At 43.1% G+C, this 20,330-nt stretch overlaps 1 protein-coding gene across 11 annotated transcripts in view; it reads right to left on the bottom strand.

The window, feature by feature from the left end:
- Positions 1 to 590: 590 nt before the first annotated feature.
- LOC140396152 (contactin-1-like) overlaps positions 591 to 20,330 on the bottom strand; it is a 1,065,645-nt gene continuing 1,045,905 nt past the window's right edge. For all 11 annotated transcript variants that reach the window (XM_072484363.1, XM_072484362.1, XM_072484364.1 and 8 more), the window contains one exon: positions 591 to 6,384. In XM_072484363.1, the coding sequence (XP_072340464.1) occupies positions 6,302 to 6,384 (83 nt within the window). In that variant the 3' untranslated portion in view covers positions 591 to 6,301. The remainder of the gene's footprint in view (positions 6,385 to 20,330) is intronic.

Below are 20,330 nucleotides of genomic sequence, written 5' to 3'. Positions count from 1 at the left end.
ATGCGCAGGGATAATGTCAGCAGCCGCTGATGCTCCCACGCATGCGTGGACTTCCGCCGGCTGGCAAAGTCCCTTCGGCCCCAGCTGGCGTGACGTCAAAGGCCTCTCCCGCTGACCGGCGGCGCGCCAACCACTCCGGTGCAGGCCTAGCCCCTCAAGGTGAGGGCTTGGCCTCTAAAGGTTTGGATTCCGCACCTTTGGGGCGGCCCGACGCCGGAGTCGTTCCCGCCACTCCATCCTGCCTGGACCCCCCTCCCCGCCGGGAAGGGAAGAATCCCGGCCATGGTTTCGGATTGCCATTAGCAATCTGTGGGTGGGATTCTCCAGCCGGGTTCGCCCGTCGACTGGTGAATCCCACCCGAGGCCAATAGATTTTTCCATTCTACGCGGCTCGCCCGTGGCGTTCTTGTGGCGGACGGGTTGGGAGAATCCAGCCCTGTGTGTCCCCCCCCTGATAATACTGTATGCAAGTAATACTGCGATCATTTCACACCCAAAATCCTGGAATAAAGACTACTGAAATCAGAGAGACGTTAAACCAGAAAGTTTGGCCAATTGAGCTGCATGATTCAGTAAAACAATAGCCAGTGTTTTCTGTCTATATAAACTTTAATTGAGAAAGCGGTTACACACCGGTACCAGCAGTTAGTTGATACCAGGACAGGTATGAGAAATCAGCAGAGAGCTAATGCTTATTTAATCTACAATACCTGTATGAATTAATGATCCCCAAAAAACTGTACATCAGTTGGTAACAAAAAGGCAGTCTGTGCTCCTGGTTATCAGAAGAACTGTAGCACTCAGTTGAATAAGAGAGGGTGTAAAAATAACTTTTTTTTTTTTTGCTTTGCAGTGTAATCCCATGCGCAATGCCACATGTCAATTTTGGTCTTTGATTTTAACAGTTAGAGACATTTGTGCATTTTGGGAGCTGCATCGGGTAAATTCCAATATCGCGGAAAGACTTGGGGAGGAATTCTCGACAATTATTGTCTTGAAAGTAGGTTGTGGGATAACGTTGCCTCAACACTTCAACAGATACATCTGTTAGTTTAGCAAAGGCATAAACCTGTGGGTAACAACCTAAGGACACTTAACAGGTTCACCTATAACTCCCCTGTGGGATAATTTAGCATGGCATTGGGATACAGTGTGCATACACATAACACTTTCTTATTTGAAAGGGTTAGCATGTCTGCTAAATCAGTTGACAGAAGTATTTCAGATGGATGCACCATGTTAGTATCCTATCAAGTAACTGGAAGGCTTTTTACACTGTGAACTTAACCGACTTAATCCATCAAAAAAATGGGCAGGGGGAAGAAAAGTAGGTCAACAATTTGTATTGTAAACATGAGGCACAAATCTTTCACAATCGACGATCAAAAATGACCAGAAAAGCAACAGGGGAAAACGTAACTTTGAGGAAACCCTTTTTTGATTTATTTGTGTGTCCAGAGATCAGTCGTAACAAATGAATTCAATCATAAAACACAACTGGAGCGAAGGTGCACAAACATCCAATCTGATGAACGAGCCTTTCGAAAGTAAATCAAAGTAGACAGGCCTAAGGAGTAACTGAAATCAGAGTAACTCATTTAATTTATATTAAAAACGACAGTGCAAAATAATTCATTGATAGTAAAACTATTGAAGTCACATATAACATATGGCAGTGCCTTTTTCCGCACCCTTTATTACTGACGCAGCTTCGAGACAGCATGAAATCTAACAGAGAAATCTAACTCATCTAGCAAGATTGTGCTAAGTTTCATTCAAAAGCTAATACTTTGTTTTAAAGCAGGACATTGCACTAATATTTTAACCCGATGATTCAACGCCATTTGCATTATCTGTAACAGTCACACATTCAATCTTAATTGACAAGTGAATCATAAATGGACTTTATATTCCCCGCAAAGCACCAACATGTAACACTATAGACAGTCAAAACAAAAGCGTTAGCTATTTTCAGGCATTTTGGCAGCTACTGCAGCACTTTCTACACCATTTCTATGTTGTGTTCGACTATAGATGCTTGACATAATCACAGTTTGGTGCATATGCACTTAAAATGTGTATAAACTGCAATGTTTCATTATGGACATGCTGGTATTCAGACCCTCTTGCACTCTTTGCGTTTCTCAAGGTAAATTCTGCTGTTGCCAAATCAACGTGACTGTATCAGACAATCCCATGTGTTTTTGAAGGTATTTGTGATGTTCTTTGCAGTTAAAGTCAAATGGTTTCCTATTAATTCTGCGCAACATCACTTTTCAAAGACAGTTTACTTTTTCCATAATTTATGGGAGAAAGCTACCTTACAGAACCGATGGTGGACTAATTCTCTCAGTTGCTTTGTGACATGACACTATAGGCAAATGTAGGAAGTTTGGTATTTCCAGTGGGAAACACAGTAAGGTTGAAATCTTCCCAGAATTGTTTGGTAGCCGTATTCATCAATAGAAACAATATCCCCACAAGAGAGATTTAAATTCTTAATCGTCACTCTGCCCTGCCCTATGTTCTGGACTATATTATCAGCAAGGAATAGTTGGTTTGTACTGCTCCACTACACATGAAGCATAGACCTTCTACTTCCCTTTACTCTGAGGAATAAGGGTGATATTTGATATGTCGGACGTATTAATCCTCGAACTACCTCACCCAGAACACAGATTAAAATAATTGGCAAAAGCTTGGGGGAGACAAGAACTTTTTTTTTTAATGCAGCGAGTTATGATGTGGATTGCATTGCCTGAAAATGTTGTGGAAGTAGATTCAATAGTAACTTTCAAAAGAGAATGAGATATATAACCGCAAAGGAGTAATCTGTAGGGCCACAGTGAAAAAGAAGGAAATTACGAACAACTGGAAAAGAGCAACCTACCTCATTCCCCCCACCCCCCGGCCCCACACTTCCACATAATCTTTTGGACACTAAGGGGCAAATTTAGCATGGCCAATCCACCTAACTAACCTGCACATCTTTGGACTGTGGGAGGAAACTGGAGCACCCGGAGGAAACCCACACAGACATGGGAGAATGTGCAAACTCCACACAGCCAGTGACCCAAGACCGGAATGGAACCCGGATCTCTGGCACTGTGAGGCAGCAATGCTAACCACTGTGCCATCATGCTGCAATATCCTTCTTCTGTGCTGAATTGTTCTATCAAATCAGTTTAATGTGAGGAAATATGAGTAGAAGATTTGCAATTGTTGTCAAGTAGACCTTGGGGCTCCATGACAATTAATTCAGTAATCGAACAAGGGAAATTGTTTGGACACCTACTTAAGAGCCACTATCTAAAAATGGCTGTGTGAGGAGATTGTGAATTCTATGTCTGAATCTGCTCATTGCTGTCAAGAGTCTAAATGAAACTGTGTGAAAAAGTCCTGTTACAAATGTAAGGTTTCTAAGTATATGTTATTTTTTGGGATCGTGTATTTAATTTAGGATAAAATGAAGGGGACCATGTGATCTGTTCTGGAGGCGGCCTAACAACAGGCCTGAGGGAAGCCCAGGTTGTTTTGCTGGAAAGAAGGTGTAAGGCGTTCAATCTTGGAAACAGTAGAAGAAGCATATGTGTTTACAGTGGTTAGACTGCTGGTCTACAAAGTTCCAAGAAAGTGCTGTGAATGGCGGGTTGGAAACAGTTATGCTTTAAACTATCCATTTAATTCCAAGATTAAAGTGAATTTTGAATTGGCATTTCTGCCTGGATACAAGACAAATGCGATTCATTCATACAAATGCCCACTGAAATGGGCTTTGAGAGGGGTAGAGTCCCTCAGAAACCATTGTGATATCAGATTATGGGCTTTCCTAAAAGACATTCTGAAACTCATAGACAAGTTTGTCTGCTAGGATCCGGGAGAGAGAGAGCAATTAGAGGTCAAAATGCTTTATAATTTACTGTGCAGGAATACAGGTGGGAGCTTGTACTCAGACTGAAAAGACCAAATTTGTTAGGGTTTGATATAAGGCTGAAAGATTCACCTAGCTTGTGCTGCAGGGAGAATCTCCACAAAAACCCTCACCATAAAAGAGGATTCTGGGATGAAAAGATAACAGGCTCGGAAAGAAAGGATCAGACATAAACCCTTGTGAACTCAGAACTACTTTGGAATGGGTCTGGGAATGACTACTTAAGGGACAGTATAAAGTATACCAGTGAACTTGGTTTTCAGTGGTGTTAAGAGTAAAAGGGGAAAGTTGTGTACTGTAGGTTAAAGTATAAGTTGCTTACAAAAAACAGTGCTTACTTATAGTGGTTTTAGTCTGTTTGCTACAGTAAAAGTCTTCAAATGTGAACTCGTGCATCATCCTTTCAGCTGTTAACTGGAAGTTCAAATGTCATTTTTTGGACGTTATCAGTCTCTACGGGGCCATAACAGTCCACACACTTCTGCACTCTTGGAGACACTTCTCAGTATTGATTGGACCCAAGGAGGGAGCATTTATAGTATCTCTGGCAGTGGATCAAAATATAGGAGGAAAGATCAGAGAAAATTATACAAGGGAAGTTGATTGAAGAGAAACTTCAGCAGGTTTCAACCCGGGGCTGGTTTAGCACACTGGGCTAAACCGCTGGCTTTTAAAGCAGACCAAGGCAGGCCAGCAGCACGGTTCAATTCCCGTACCAGGTGCCGGAATGTGGCGACTAGGGGCTTTTCACCATAACCTCATTTGAAGCCTACTTGTGACAATAAGCGATTTTAATTTCATTTCATTTCATGTAGTAAAGTAAAACGAAGAGAGAGAGAAAGCAACCAAACGGGTTGGCTGAATTACAACTTAAGAAAGGATTTAACCAGTTAAATTGGAGCAAGTCGCCAGCTAACTTTTTGATATACCTGCTGACAGAAAGTACATGACTTCGAATTTCAAATCTAAAAAAGATCTATCCCTTCTCCCCGCCCCCCAATCTTGAGTTTCTACAATCCTGCAAGATGTTTGGTCCAATATCTGGAATGTATTAAAGTCAAAGCAGGTTCCTCAAATTTCAGGATACCTGCACTTTGCCAGCTTTTATCACCTGTCTCATAATTGTCTCAAGGTACTTCACCGATAATCAATTACTTCGAAGGGCAGTGGCTGTTTTGCAGGAGGTAACCAGGGGATGGCAAAGCTCCCACCATCAGCAAAGAGACCAACAGCTAGCTAATATTACACTGTCCTGGGGAGAATGTTGGCCAGTGGGACACAGAAGATAATTCAGAACCTGACTTCTTGAAAAGGGCAAGGTTTCTATGAAAAGCAAACATGTCAAGTTTGTTTGCACAGAGAAAGATCCCACCAACTGCAGTGAGGAAACTGAGCACTTACTCTGCTGTTTAATCATTGAGGAAGACCAGGGACATCTTGATGAAACTTCACATTATAAGATTTATAATGCACTGTTTGCTTTAACATCAGTACAAAACTACATACAAAGTGAAGCAAATTAGTAATGGTATTTTATATATATATATATATGTAACGTATGTTCTTTATTTTCTGATTATAGTGTATTGCTCTGCATTGGAAGAAAACTGAGAAACGAGGCTCTAGTGAGTCTCAATGTCAGCATGCAAGGTAACTAAAAGGCTCAATTAATGTCAAACACCCACAGTGTGCACTTCTCAAAAGGAGAATCTGGTCCGATATCCATATAATTGCAAATAAAAATTGTATTTTATTTGTTATGACTGTTTCTCTGAGAAGAATGTTCTTATTCATGGGAGAATGGCTGCGGTCAACTTTGAGAAACAGTGCTGCATACAGACACATGGTATACGACAAGGTTAACCTTGCACTCACTTTTACACAACCAATGCATTCATTGTCTAGTACACTTAACTGTTTTTTGTTGAATGTTAGAGCACCTATGTGTGGTGATTCAAATTTTTTCCTTCAAACTCTAAGCTATGGTATTTTGTCACTGGTAACTTGCACCATTAGATCAAATCATGCAACTGCCCTAGATCATTGCAAGTGTTTATATAAGGCATATTGGAACAAGTCAAAAGAATTCCTTTGATTCACTTCCAATGTTATGTTTACTTGGTATTTTATGGGGGCTAGGGTTTGTGGGTGCGTGGGTGGATGGGTAAGTAGAGAGGGAGTAGGGGAATTTCCTTGACGTCTTCTGCCTTCTTGAAGTATACAATAAGTCTTTCAAATTCATATTATATTTGGCTTTTGATGGTACCAGAGATGTCTGCAGCGAGCCAAGGTCCTTACAGGCTTGAGACGATTCAGTCACCTCACGGAGAGCTCTTTACCGATATGAAGAAGAGATAATGTTGGTTACAATCACAGCTCCAAGCAACTGATGGCACCAAGGATCAGGACAAAACTAAGCAACATGTAGGAGATCGGCAGTGTGACTCCTGAACCTGGAGGTTAAAGAAGGTGAAGATAAGAAGTAGTTTAGTGTACTAAGAAAATAAAAATTACATTTCAAAGATAATGAATTTCAGTTATGAATACCTATCTATATTGTAAAAAAACATTGCACCTCCTGCCAATTGCACTTAATGATGTCACGCACTATCTAGTTCCAAGGTCCATGTTCCACGAGAGAATACGCTAGAAAGAAAGTCATTTGGAATGTACAGATAGTCTCTCGAGCAGCAGAACAGACCTGATCCACAATGTCTCCAATGTCTCATTTGAGCTGTGTATGAATGAAGCCAGATATAGAATTGAAAACCAGAGAGGTTTCATTAAACTTCAAGGTCTTTGCAAAGTACAATTTGATCCAGGCATTGTCAGACAGGCTCACAATGCTAACAGCGCTATTTTCAGAGAGCAGACAAGGATCATACTCCTGGATTCGGAGAACACACAGTGCTCATACGATTGGCATCAAAGAATGCATAATTGCAGTGCTACCGATTTGAGGGCACACAACACATTCGCACTCCCGAATACAAAGAATGTGCCACATTCATGCACCCAAGTTCGAGAACTTACCACATTCACACTTGGGAATTCAGAGAACGTACCACATTCACACTCCGAGCGTTGAGCTCCAATGGTATCTCTAATAAGAACTAGAAAGTAAGTCTTGACTTATTCACCTCCAATTTTATTGTGTTCTACTATCACTTTTCCCCCAACTTCACGGTGCCACCTGTATCCCCTTCAAATATATGTGCAGTCTAACCAACAATAAGTGTGTGTTCTATTAAACAATTAAAGCTACAATTCTAATTAAGCACTGGGGAACATGAACTCTTTCCTAACACTGAGTTCAGATAACACAGCACACTCACAAATTCAGAAAATGCACAACATTGACACTTCAGAATTCAAAGAACACACTTTAACTTCTGGAACCGCTGTAGTCTGTGTGGTGTAGGTGCTGTTGGGAGGAGGTTCCAGGATTTGGCTAAGTGACAGTGAAGGAATGGCAATAGTTCCAAGTCAGAATGGTCTGATTTGGAGGACAATTTCCAGATTCCCCATTGCATATTTCCATGCGCTTGCTTCACTTGTTCTTCTAGGGGGCAGAGGCCACTGGGTTGTTTTCTTAGTTTGAAGGGGGACCTGATTGAGGTGTATAAGATTATGAGCGGCATGGAGAAGGTTTTTAAAAATTCATTTACGGGATGTGGGCATCACTGGTTCTGCCAGCATCTATGGCCCATCCCTACTTGCCCTTCAGAAGGTGGTAGTGAGTTGACTTCTTGAACTGCTGCAGTGCCTCAGGTGTAGTTGCATGAACCACACTCTCACAATAAAACCATTTAAGTCCTTTTGTATTGCTGAAAACGAGAGACATTCTGTTGACGTTTTTCATCTTGCCCCCATCAGATAAAGAATTTCGATAGTATGTCTCTTTTTTACAACAATGCTCAGGTTCCATGCTACCAAGACAATTGAGTCCTTTTATCATTCTGATGAATCCGTGCTTTACCCTTTCCAAGAGCACCCAAAATATTTCCACATAAGACTTAAGACAGGTGGTTAAAAGGTGTCGGTCGATGGCTTACAAATGAATTTTACTTACTCGGCATAGCAATCCTGTTACAATGACTTTTATAACCTCATAGTGAAATCCATTAGTCCAATTATAAGAATGAGTGGGCTATGCCCCGCGTATTAATAGAAGGCAGCAAATTGAAAGAACAGTCCAAATATATGCAAGTTAGGTGGATTGACCATGCTAAATTTCCCCTGTGTCCAAAAGCTTAGTTGGGGTTATGGGGATAGCTCAGGGGAATGGGCGTGAATGGTGTGCTCTTTCAGAGGGTCTGTGTGGACTTGATGGGCTGAATGGCCTCCTTCTGCACTGTATGAAAGGACAAGGCAGGCAGATGCTTTGGCAACCATTCTTCTTTGTTTGGGCACTCAGGCACAAACTTGCACGAAAATAGATTGTTGTCTCACTTGTAAATGGCATCACCATGCCGGGCTCTTAATCTAGAAAGAAAAGGTTGGTAGACATTGTTTTAAACTCTGAAGACAATGCCCCTTTAAGCCCTGTACACAAATGGCTTTTTTTTAACAATAGAGCTTTTCCCAGTTCAGACATTGGAATCTATCAAACCAAAGATCGGTGTTCTTCAGTGTAAAGTATAGAGTAACAGACTCACTTCAACTCAGGCGCTCATTAGGGAAAAGCAGAGAATGCAGAATCTTCTAGGCAAAGCCTTTGAATAAGCATTGAGGAAACAGCTACTTTAAGTCAAATGACTCATAGCAGCTGAATCCCAAACTGCTGTTTTCTCAAACCGGCAGGCTATAATGTCGGATCAGCGAAAGGATGAAGTCTCTGGAATCACTCAAGAAGCAGTTAGATCCTGTTGGAATTCTTGACTCTTGAGAAGGTTAAGTTTGAACTGAGGGGAAGGACGGAGGGGTTCTACAATTCATGGGCATTATTCATTATGCACTTTCAAGAAACTGGATACCATCGAACATTAGTTGGGGGGGATGGGTGGGAGGGTTGGGGGGGAGGGGGCTGTATGTATTAAGGGTGACTATGGGTAATCCCTGATTCCTTTTTGTCATTTGTTTATGTAAACATGCAGGCTAATGTTTGGGGTTTGGTGGGAGGATGGGATCGTTGTTATTGTTATGGGGATTGACATATTTGTTGCCGATTATTGTTGGTGGGTGTAAATTTGGGAGAAAATGTGAAAAAGGAGAATAAAAATATTTAATAAAAAAAGCATTTAGATGCTGCTTTAGGGAGGGTAGGTGGGTGGGGTAGGCTCATAAGGAAGGATGATTCTAGCTGGACGAAATGGTGTCTTTTGTTTGTAGCATGTGAGGAAGTAAAAGTGCAGGATGAAAAGACGCAGGCTGAGGTCCATTCCGATTTGCTGCTGGAGAAGTGGTTTTGTTCTTAAGGATTGTGTTGACTGCAAATGGTTGGTTTGTCTGAGTCAGCAACTCCCTAATGCTTAATCCCACCGAATGCCATCATGTCTAAGCTGTGGCTCAGTGGATTCTTCTCCTGTCTGAGACGGAAGGTTGTGGGTGCAAATCCCACTCCAGAGACTTGACCACCTCATCTGGTCTGACAATCCAATGAGGAAGTTCTGCACTGTCCGACTTGCTTCTGATGCGATGGTCAACCTTCTTGGTTATGCAAGATTCTGTCGCATTATTTGAAGAAGAGCTGGGGAGAATGACATAAAAACGGATTCAGTGGTCGGTTTGTGGGATCTTGCAGTGGGCAGATTGGCTGCTTCCTTTCCTGCATGACAACGACGAATACAATTCGGAAAAGTTACCGGGCAGAGTGCGGCCTTTTGGCCAATTCATTGGCCACTGGCCAATCATTCGAACTGAGTCCCACCCCATCTCTTGGGTGCCGAGAGGTCTGAGTTCTCCTGTTCGAACAAGAGCAGCGCCATATACTATGTCGCCACTTCTTGAATTCCCCACTCTCTCTGCTGTTTGACTTAAAGATACGTGTCCATTAAGCATCTATGGATCAAAGATGATAACGGCAAAAATAAAAAAATGGGAAATAAGGGAATCAGCAGGTGGGATAATTACAACATGGAACATGAATAGATGTGTTGAAATTCGATAAGGCCCTCAAAACGGTTATGTGTGGTTAACCCATGCCTGTTGCTTCTGATGCAGGCAACAAGCCAACTTCATTTTGCCTTCTCAGTTACAGCATTGCGGCATCAGCACATTGTCGATTGACTGCGCACCTGAGCAGAGGAATGTAAAATCATGAGAAGCCAGTATGTCTTCAAGACAACCTGCACTACTCAAAGTAAGACTACACCTCTAAAATAGAATGTGCATTGTGTCTGAAACAGGTGCTGCAATTCTATCTAGAATCGAGTACATCTTGGGAAAATCTTAAAAATGCCACAGCAGGACAAAGAATGTGACCATGGTTCTCTGATGCAGCACTGGAGATCTTGGTGCAGGCGGTGGAAAGGAGAAGAGATGACAATCTATCCACAGGGGAAGCCCCCCCCCTCCCCACTGGGCACTGAAAAGGCAGTGCAAGTTGTCACTATGAGCGCCAGCAATATAGCCTTGAGAAAATGGCTGTGGAGCTGCATGAAATTCAACCTTGGCCAAACGAGTGGTCAAGATCAGTGAATGCAGCTCCAATTGTCTTATCCTACCTGGGGGCCGGTTTAGCTCAGTGGGCTAGACAGCTGGTTTGTGATGCAGAACAAATCCAGCAGCATGGGTTCAATTCCCATATCGGCTAACGTTATTCAAGAAAGCCTGCTCTTCTCAACCCCTTGCCTCAGGCGTGGTGATGCTCAGTTTAAACCACCATCAGACAGCTCTCTCTGTCAAAGGTCATTTGGGACTATAGTGACTTTACTTTTACCTACCTACAACAACACTAGCTTCGCACTTTGACAATGCACCCCCATCATGCCCTTTTCAACAAAATCCATCAATCAGGCCTTGAATCTAACATTCATAGCTTCAGCTCACCCTCACACTTAACACTGCTTCAGACCCACATCACACAGCTTACACACACAGTCACCTATTTAACGGAGAGACTCAGATCACTCAAACGCATCGCAGCACACTCACTGACACACAATCCTCTCTGTTACAGGACAAGGTGGTGCATGTGCAGTCATGGGTTGGAGGGTCAGCGGATAGCCCTCGTTGTCCGGTATTCCCGTCAGGTTTCTCATGGTGGTTCAACTGCTCATACTAACAGCACTATGGGTGTATCTACCCCGCATGGAGTGCAGCGGTTCATGAAGGTGGTACACCATCACCTTCCCTCGGGCAATATAAATGCTGGCCGAGCCAGCAATGTGCACACCCTCTGAAAGAATGAAAAAAAGATGCAAAGGAATGTTACAGAATAAAGGCATCACAAATGATGCCAGCATATGGAGCACTGACATGCACAATGGATGCCTGTGGTTATATGCCAGCTGGACAATGAGTAGTACCCTTTACAGTTGTGGTATCCTCCTTAATTAACATATGGGCACTCGCCACGCAATGTGTGTAGTCAATGATAGCCTACACATGTGGCAGTGCCCAGCATGTCGCACATCACCTGGGGGCTATACTTACCTGTGTTAGACGTTTAGCTGCTGTTGTATAAAGGGTCAAATGTTCTTCTCCTTTTCACAAACATCGTTATTTCACTTTAATAGACTCTGCACAAAACTCTATCTTCACATCAAAGGCCACCTGAAGCCTCTTTACATATCAGTGTCAATTATTGGATACTTAACATAAATGAGACAACTAATTGGAATGTCTCTTAATCCATTACTTAACAACCTGGGCGTGGTTATCAAGGCTGACGTCAGACCGGTTGGGTGGGAAGATATATTGATGGCGGAATTAGTGGCATCAAATGATATCATGATAGATACTAATATATGCAAATCAAGCTGCGCCCTTATTGGGCGAGAACCTGATTGCGCCATCGGAGGGGGCGGTTCTGAATTGAAATCTTGCCAGCCCAAATCTAGTTTTTGGCCTCCCTGTGACGTTTAGAGGCCATTACAGGATTTGAGCCGGTGGCTAGTGTGCAGCCACTGCTTATGTGGGTATGATGAAGATGACTGTACATTTGTAAGGGAGAATAAACCAGGTGGACCTCTTTTATCTGTATTTGTCTTGATGAATTTGAGTTTCAGAAGAAGGTCCTTTCACATTTTGGGCTTTGAACTCTCAGGAAGGCTTCACTCTTTGCAATCTATGGAAGAATTGAGGCTTCTGCTTTTCCTAAAACAATGGAGGAATGTGGTGAGGGGGGGGGGGCAGTGGTGGGGTCTTACCCTACCTCTCAGCTTTAGACTCATTCCTGTCAATGGTAGCATGGTATTCAATCAGTTGGATCAATAAGAGTTTGTAGGACTGATGAAATTCCATGGAGGTTATGTACTGGGTTTGCTAGAATATTGAGTTTATCCTATTAGGAAGGTCAATTCCCTTGAATACTGCCATTGTTTTTCTCCCCAATTCACATCACTGTTAACTTGTATTTCTCTTGGCAAGCGACGGATTAGAAGAACAAGGACAGCATTGAGAACATTCCGACTTGTGTCTCGCAGTTTAATGTGCAAAAGACCACAGATTCACAAAGAAACCTGAAGAAAAAGTTCCCCATAGATCTGTGTCCTTCAGAATTTAGATACAGTCTTGATTGAGATTTTATTTTGCTGTACAAGTAGCAGTAAACTCTACTTGTTGAAGGATCCAATTGCTGAATGATGGAATTCATTTGTGCCTGGCAACTAGATTTGATGCCAAACATTTACAAGTCAGGTAAAGCGTAGAACAATTTTGATAAGCATAGCACCTTGGGTACTGGAAATCTGACATAAAAAACAGGAAATGCCTCAGGTGCTTAGAAGGTCAGGTAGCATCTGTGGAGAGAGTATTTGATGAACTAGATATTGAGTCCAGAAGGCTGCACGGTGGCACAGTGGCTAGCACTGCTGCCTCACAGCGCCAGGGACCCAGGTTCAATTCCGTCCTTGGGTTTGTGTGGAGTTTGCACGTTCTCCCCGGTGTCTATGTGGGTTACCTCCAGGTGCTCCGGTTTCCTCCCATAGTTCAAAGATGTGCAGGTTAGATGGATTGGCCATGATAAATTGCCTTCTTAGTGTCCAAAGATGTGCAGGTTGCAGGGTTAGGTCAGGTGAGTGGGCCCAGACAGGCTGCTTTTTTGGAGGGCTAGTGCAGACCCGATGGGTCAAAACAGCCTCCTTTGTCAGTGAAGGAATTCTATGGAAAAAGCCAACTGAAAGATAAGGTGCTGATTTTCCAGCTTGCTATTTTTTTTATTTGATTTATTATTGTCACATGTATTAGTATACAGTGAAAAGTATTGTTTCTTGCATGCTGTACAAACAATGCATCCGTACATAGGGAAGGAAGGAGAGACTGCAGAATATAATGTTACAGTTATAGTTATAGCAAGGTGTAGAGAAACGATCAACTTAATACGAGGTAGGTCCATTCAAAAGTCTGACGGCAGTAGGGAAGATGCTGTTCTTGAGTCGGTTGGTACGTGACCTCAAACTTTGGTATCTTTTTCCTGACGGAAGAAGGTGGAAGAGAGTATGTCTGGGCTGCGTGGGGTCCTTAATTATGCTGGCTGCCTTTCCGAGGCAGTGGGAATTATAGACAGAGTCAATGGATGGGAGGCTGGTTTACATGATGGATTGAGTTACATTCACGGCCTTTTGTAGTTTCCTGCAGTCTTGGGCAGAGCAGGCTCCATACCAAGCTGTGATACAACCAGATAGAATGCTTTCTATGGTGCATTTGTAGAAGTTGGTGAGAGTCGTAGCTGACATACCAAATTTCCTTAGTCTTCTGAGAAAGTAGAGTCGTTGGTGGGCTTTCTTAACTATAGTGTCGGCATGGGGGGACCAGGACAGGTTATTGGTGATCTGTACACCTAAAGACCTGAATCTCTCGACCCTTTCTACTTCGTTCCCATTGATGTAGACAGGGCCATGTTCTCCACTATGCTTCCTGAAGTCGATGACAATCTCCTTCGTTTTGTTGACATTGAGGGAGAGATTATTGTCGTCGCACCAGTTCACCAGAATTTCTATCTCATTCCTGTACTCTGTCTTGTCATTGTTTGAAATCCGACCCACTACGGTGGTGTCATCAGCAAATTTGAAAATCGAGTTGGAGGGGAATTTTGCTTGAGCTTCACTGGAACACTGCAGGAGGCCAAGGACCCTCTCATAGTTCTGGATGCAGGGGAAAGCGGGTGAGAGCAGAGGTGTGCCCTTTTTTATGAACTAAAAAGCCGAATGCACCAATTTGACATTTTTCCGTTTTCTATATTCACCATCCTATGGCCTCCATAGTGAAGTTCAGTGCAGATTTTGGACAGGTTTGTGTTGCAAGTTAGTTTAAAACATATATTTTGCAGCATTTACCAACTGTACAATTTACTAACTAACTTTATTTTAGTTATGTTACCAATGTGCACACATTTAAAAAATCCCGCTCACAGTTAAATTCCAAGTAATGCCCTGCTAATGCCAGCCTTGGCTCAGTGGTACCATCACGTTGGAGCCAGAAGGTCATGAGTTCAAGCTTCTCTACATAGACTAGAACAGAAAATCTGGTCTGATTATTCTTGCTGAGGAAGTACTGCCTTTTGGATGAAACTATTAGCTGAGGCCTTGTCCGCCCACTCAAATAGATGTATAAGATCCAGTGATGCTAGTCACAGGCCAATATTTATTTGTCAAATAACATCAAGGACTCACATTATTGTCCCATGTATCTCATTGTTACATGTGAGACTTTGCTATGTGCATTCCACCATCTTACAAGTGACAACACTTCAAAAGCACTTTAGGGACTTGTCAGGATATCCTAAGGTCATGAACAGAACTCTATGAATGCAAGGTCTTTCTTTTGCTCATCTAATATTGGCAATCATTTACATGTAATATTTTTTGCGATGGTACAAAACTTTATTGGTGCCACCTTTCACCATCGCACATCCATTGTTTGTTTCCTGTGGCATCTGCTTTGGACGAAGAGAGTGTCAAACAGATTAATTTAGACAAAGGCGTATCTAATGTAGGTAATATCCTGACACAAAGAAATTAAAATGAAGCTTCGGAGTTTGTGTGCTGTATTAATCGCCATTTTAAATGTTACAAGTGACCAGTTTAAGGAATTAAGGTCCTTATTTGTTTTGGCCACTGAAGCACAAAGGATAACCCAGTTAACTGTGGAACTTCAACCACAGGAGTCATCGATTAGGTGGGGAACAGGAGACTTTCTTCCTACCCCAGAGATTGGACACAATATGCATTTCTTCTCTCAATCGCACCATGCAGCCTCAATACGATCTGAAGAAATGCAAACAAAAATGACAGGCAAGCCAATGTGTGATCTCTGTGATGTGACATGAGCCCCCTGCTGTGGTATCATGAAACAAAGAGCAAAGAGGCCGAAAGTGCCAATTTGACAACTGGAATCCTTGGGCAGACCAGAAGAATTTACTGTTGTGTTAATTACAGCACAAAATCTATGAGTGGAATTCTCCATTTCTGCGGATAAGTGCCCACGCCGGCATGCAACCATGGTGTTCACGACCGGCAAATCGGCGTGAACCCCTCACCGGTACCGGAGGGGCTAGCACCGCCACCATATTAAACGGCAATGGATCGTGCTAAAAGCAGCCGGGGAAAGGCCGGGTCTCGGGCCACGCAAGGGCATGGCTGACGAGCTGCACTGATCGCGCCATACAACAAAGAGCTGGCTGTGTGCGTAACTTATCCCGCAAACCGCGACCCCATAGCCCATGTCCTGGCCACCCCATGGCTACGCCCCAGCCGTAGCAGACGCCCCCCCCCAGCTAGCGGCACAGATCCCGGCCGAGTGTGACAACGCTGGACACAGTCCGCAACCAGCATGCCGGCTCAGACCACACGTGTCCCTCACCGTTGGGAACTCGGCCCATCGGGGACGGAGCATTTCAGGTGGGCTGGCCGATGACTCGCGAACGGCGCTGAAACGGTGTGTGGCTTGTGTCAGAATGATGCCATTTTGCATTTTGGAGGTGGTGGACCGGCGCCAAACCGCCGTCGGCCCCAATTTCGCGTCGGAGTCCATTCTCCGCCCGATCGCGGAACTCGATTTTGGCGTCAGGCTATGGAGAATCCTGCCCCCTGTCTTTTTGTTGACAAAGTAGCACTTTGGGAAAGACATTCTCCATAAATGTTCTTCCATTTATAGACGTCACAAGCTCATTGAATCTGATGTAACAATGTCCAATGGTTTCACAACACACCCCTGGAGCTGGAGCTATTTTATTAAGAAATCACTTTTTTCTCTGACCATCAATGTCTTACCACTTGAAGATAAATGAGCCATGTTTGGTTGTTTAGCCACAGACCAAAGACACTCAACCATCCATCGTGCAGGAACTGTCGTTAAATTGGCTAAAATTTATTGGACGTTCCTTTTTAAAATCATCGCTGGCTGAAACTAATTGAAGGAAAGCATTAGCATTTCCTCATTACACCTGCACAGTGCTCACCTCAATGCTCAGCATATACGTCAAGAGGAACAGGCTTCACTGAAAAATGCCTTCTTCCCCTGTCTTGACAAAGTAATTTTCATTCTGTTTTGACTCAATACTGATTGATATGTGAAATGCCGTAGCTACTTAGTTGTTTTGAATTAGTGAGTAATGACGTTGATGTGGGTGAACTGGATGACCACAGCAAAAGAATTCCTACCTTCACATGCCATTTAACAAAATTACAAAATGTGCAATGGTTTTCAAGACTCAGCTTAGTGCAGTGGAGAAGCAAAGTCAATCAGCTCATTCGCAGACAACAGCACCAACGGTGGTGAGTGAAGCAACAAATGAAGCTCAAGATAACTATGTCAAATATGCCTCAATCTTAGAAGATCTTACCTCGCCTTAGAACCACAGAGCCATGGAATACCTACAGTGCAGAAGAGGCCATTCGGCCCACCGGGTCTCACCAACCCTCTGAAGGAGCACCCTATCCAGGTCCACTCCCTCACCCTACGCACATAACCCCACCTAACCTGCTCATCTTTGGACATATTTGGAAATTTCTTTCAGAACAGAAAGAAGGGCTTGGTGCACACAATGCCATCACTTTACACAATATTGACGCTATATAAGGAAGTGTGTAATGAGAAAAGGTCATTTGACCTATCACGTCTATTTCTTTCACACACTTGGCACAATGTGGTTAAACCTGAGGTTTAATGCTCCTGAAATTTTTTCTTCAACTCATGGAAACGATTGACAAATGACAAAAAATACAAGAAGCCAGTTCAACCTTACAATTAACACTATTTCACAAAATTCAACTCTGGCCGGCTTGTGTTCAACAGAATCCATGATCCAGTCAAGAGAGCAACCATGATGCACAATGGGGAATTTAAGCCACATCTATTCTCGTTCCAGCCAATCTTGTTCCCGCGAGAGGTCTTTCCAATTGTTTAAACTGCGGAGTTTATTCAACATATCAACCGCTCTGTAGAAAAAGATGTACAACTCTTCCAATCCCTGGGCTCAGATGACACTTGCTGCGGTTGTATTCAGTTCTCTGATCTTCAGTTGAACAACAGGCTTGCATTAATAAACACCATGCTTATTCCTCAACATTTGAAAAAGCTGCATCATAATCTCTCTCAGTATTATTTTAGGCTAGGTATTATTTAGGTATTATTATAGGCCAAGGGTTGCGTTAGCTCAGTGGGCTAGACAGCTGGTTTGTGATGCAGAACAAGGCCAGCAGCGCGGGTTCAATTCCCGTACCAGCTGAGAATTCTCCCTCTGTATACCTGAACAGGCGCCGGAATGTGGCGTCAAGGGGATTTTCACAGTAACTTCATTGCATTGTTAATGTGAGCCTACTTGTGACAATAAAAAATTTTTATTATTATTTTCTCTGGTGAAAAAATTATTTGTGCCTCTCTTCCGAACTATCCGCATTAACTGTCCTCGGTTTACAACTGTCCTTTGAAGGTGAAATGCCCTATGTTACTTGCAGGGTCACAAATATATTTTCAATCCTGATTTCCTATGCATCAGAGGATACAATGAAGTTAGAGCACCACTCTGTGGCTGCCGTCTGCAACTACTGTGACACAAGTCCTGTTTACATAGGGAATTTCCTTTATACCTGATTACACATTTTCAATGTTAAATGTTGCTGTAAAATTGATGGAATTTGTGGGCACAATGTGTGAATCATACTAAGACTTTTCATATAATACCAGTCGCTTTCCCATGTTGTGTCAACAGGAAGGAAAAGCTAATTGTAGTACTCAGATTCCTGCGATGAGTGTCAAGAGTAAAGGGACCAGTGCACACAGATCGGACCTAGTTCCCATTTTAAAGTCCCTATTATTATGCTACTGCATCATTCGTTCTTTCAACCACATTTATTAGGAAACTGCCTACATAACACTTATAATGCTGTGATACACGCTCTCAAATTCAAGGTGCTGTAGTGCTGTCATTGATGGGCAGGTGTAATTATTAAATGCAATGTTTACATAAGTGCTTTCCATTAAAAATGTGGACGGAGAGATTTGAAATGGAAAGCTTCACGGATAGACAACACGAATATGTGACTTACATATCAAGAGCCGTGGGACGTTTTCTGTGTTAAAGGTGTGAAAGAAATGCGGATTGATATATCACAGATGTCAGTTAATAACATAGGCTAGATATTTTCTATGTGCTGCATGGATCACAACTTTCTGCTTGAAATTACATTTGTTCACTCCAAAGTTATCAATGGGTAACAAAATATGTAAATAAACAGTATTTTTCCAAAATGTGATTAAGTACTGCTGTTGCCAGGCATATTCAGTGTCAAGTGCCATGTACTGTCAACTGTTTAGACCACAATAACATAGTGCATTAATAGTTAACAAAATAAAATGGTGGCAAAACAATTGTAGGCTTTGCCCCTTAGGTGCCACTGTGGTGGGAGTTAAGATTTTAATGTAATAGATATCAATGGCCAATAGTTTTCAAATCCCTAATACTCTTAATTTAGCAGGTGATGAAGTGTTGACATGGAGGCGAAATAGTTTATTGACTCAATTTTGTTTGCTAGCTATCGTCCCTTTCAATCTATACCCAGCTCTGAGGTTGCAGATGAGCAATTTCAGTGAGGATCTTCTGACTGAATGACAGCCATCTCACACTTAGTCCCTCGCTGAGGTACAGGTAGGAAAATTGCTCCCTGAATGTTCTCGGAGGATATGGCCTCCTGTTAAGAACCCTTCTCTTTCTTCTAGAAGATTGCCCTGCTCAGAATGGTCTCTGTTCATTCTCCCAATCCTGATTTATTCTGAGAGGAATTCCTGCTCGTGCACCATGCCAGGAAGTAACTGGTTTGTTCAGAAGCCTTGATGTCAGCAACAAATGTCCTTCAGCAGCTGGCATCTCATTCCCTGCCAACCTTTGCAAACTTAGACAACTATACAAAGCACCAAACCCCTGTAAGCCTCATAGCGACAGGCAGAAGGACTCAACCAGCAACCAACCTGGAAGCAATTGTGGATTACTTTAATTAATGCTGTTAGGAGATCATTCTTGCTGCTGAATGGATGTTCAGCTGTGCAACAAGGCGCTGCTGGAGTTCCAAAATGGAGCCATTGGCGTCTAATCACTGTTCTCCCTTCCCCGCAATAACATCCTGGCTGATTCACCTCATAAGCGTGCCCACTTACCACGGCTGCCATTTTGAAGCTCCAAGGGAACTCATAGTACCCTCATGAGCCCAATTTCTCACCCTTTGTCTTCAGCGTACCTAAGGAACCCATGTAATCCGATGTGTACAAAGAATGATGGCTACACCTCGTGACAGAAAGAAGTAAATCACAACTGCCTGCTGGTTCCGCCCAGCAGGCGGAGCATAAGAGTCTGTGTTTCACCCACAGCAGTCATTCTGTACCGGAGCTGCTGGGTAACTACTTGTTCATTAAAGCCTTCAATTGGACTACAATCTCACTTCAGTAGTGATTGATCGTGCATCAACATGAAGGCTTCTCAATTCACCGGGTGGACCGCATTGTGTCATCAGGCAAAGCGAAGGGTGGAGGGGTTTGCCTCCTCATCAACTCCTCCTGGTGCTTGGATGTGGTGACCCTGGCGACCGACTACTCCCCAGACCTGGAATACCTGGCTGTGAAGTGCCACCCATACTATCTTGCACGTGAGTTCACTTCAGCCATTATCACAACGGTCGACATACCACCCCAGGCAGAAGTGAGGAAGGCCCTGGATGAACTGAACACAGTTATAAACAACTACGAAACAGAACATCCGGACGCCTTGTTCATCGTGGCCGGAGACTTCAACAAGGCCAACCTC

This window comes from Scyliorhinus torazame, chromosome 19 (assembly GCF_047496885.1).
Source record: "Scyliorhinus torazame isolate Kashiwa2021f chromosome 19, sScyTor2.1, whole genome shotgun sequence".
NCBI classification, from domain to species: Eukaryota; Metazoa; Chordata; class Chondrichthyes; order Carcharhiniformes; family Scyliorhinidae; genus Scyliorhinus; species Scyliorhinus torazame.
This window is presented reverse-complemented; position numbering and strand designations above follow the sequence as displayed.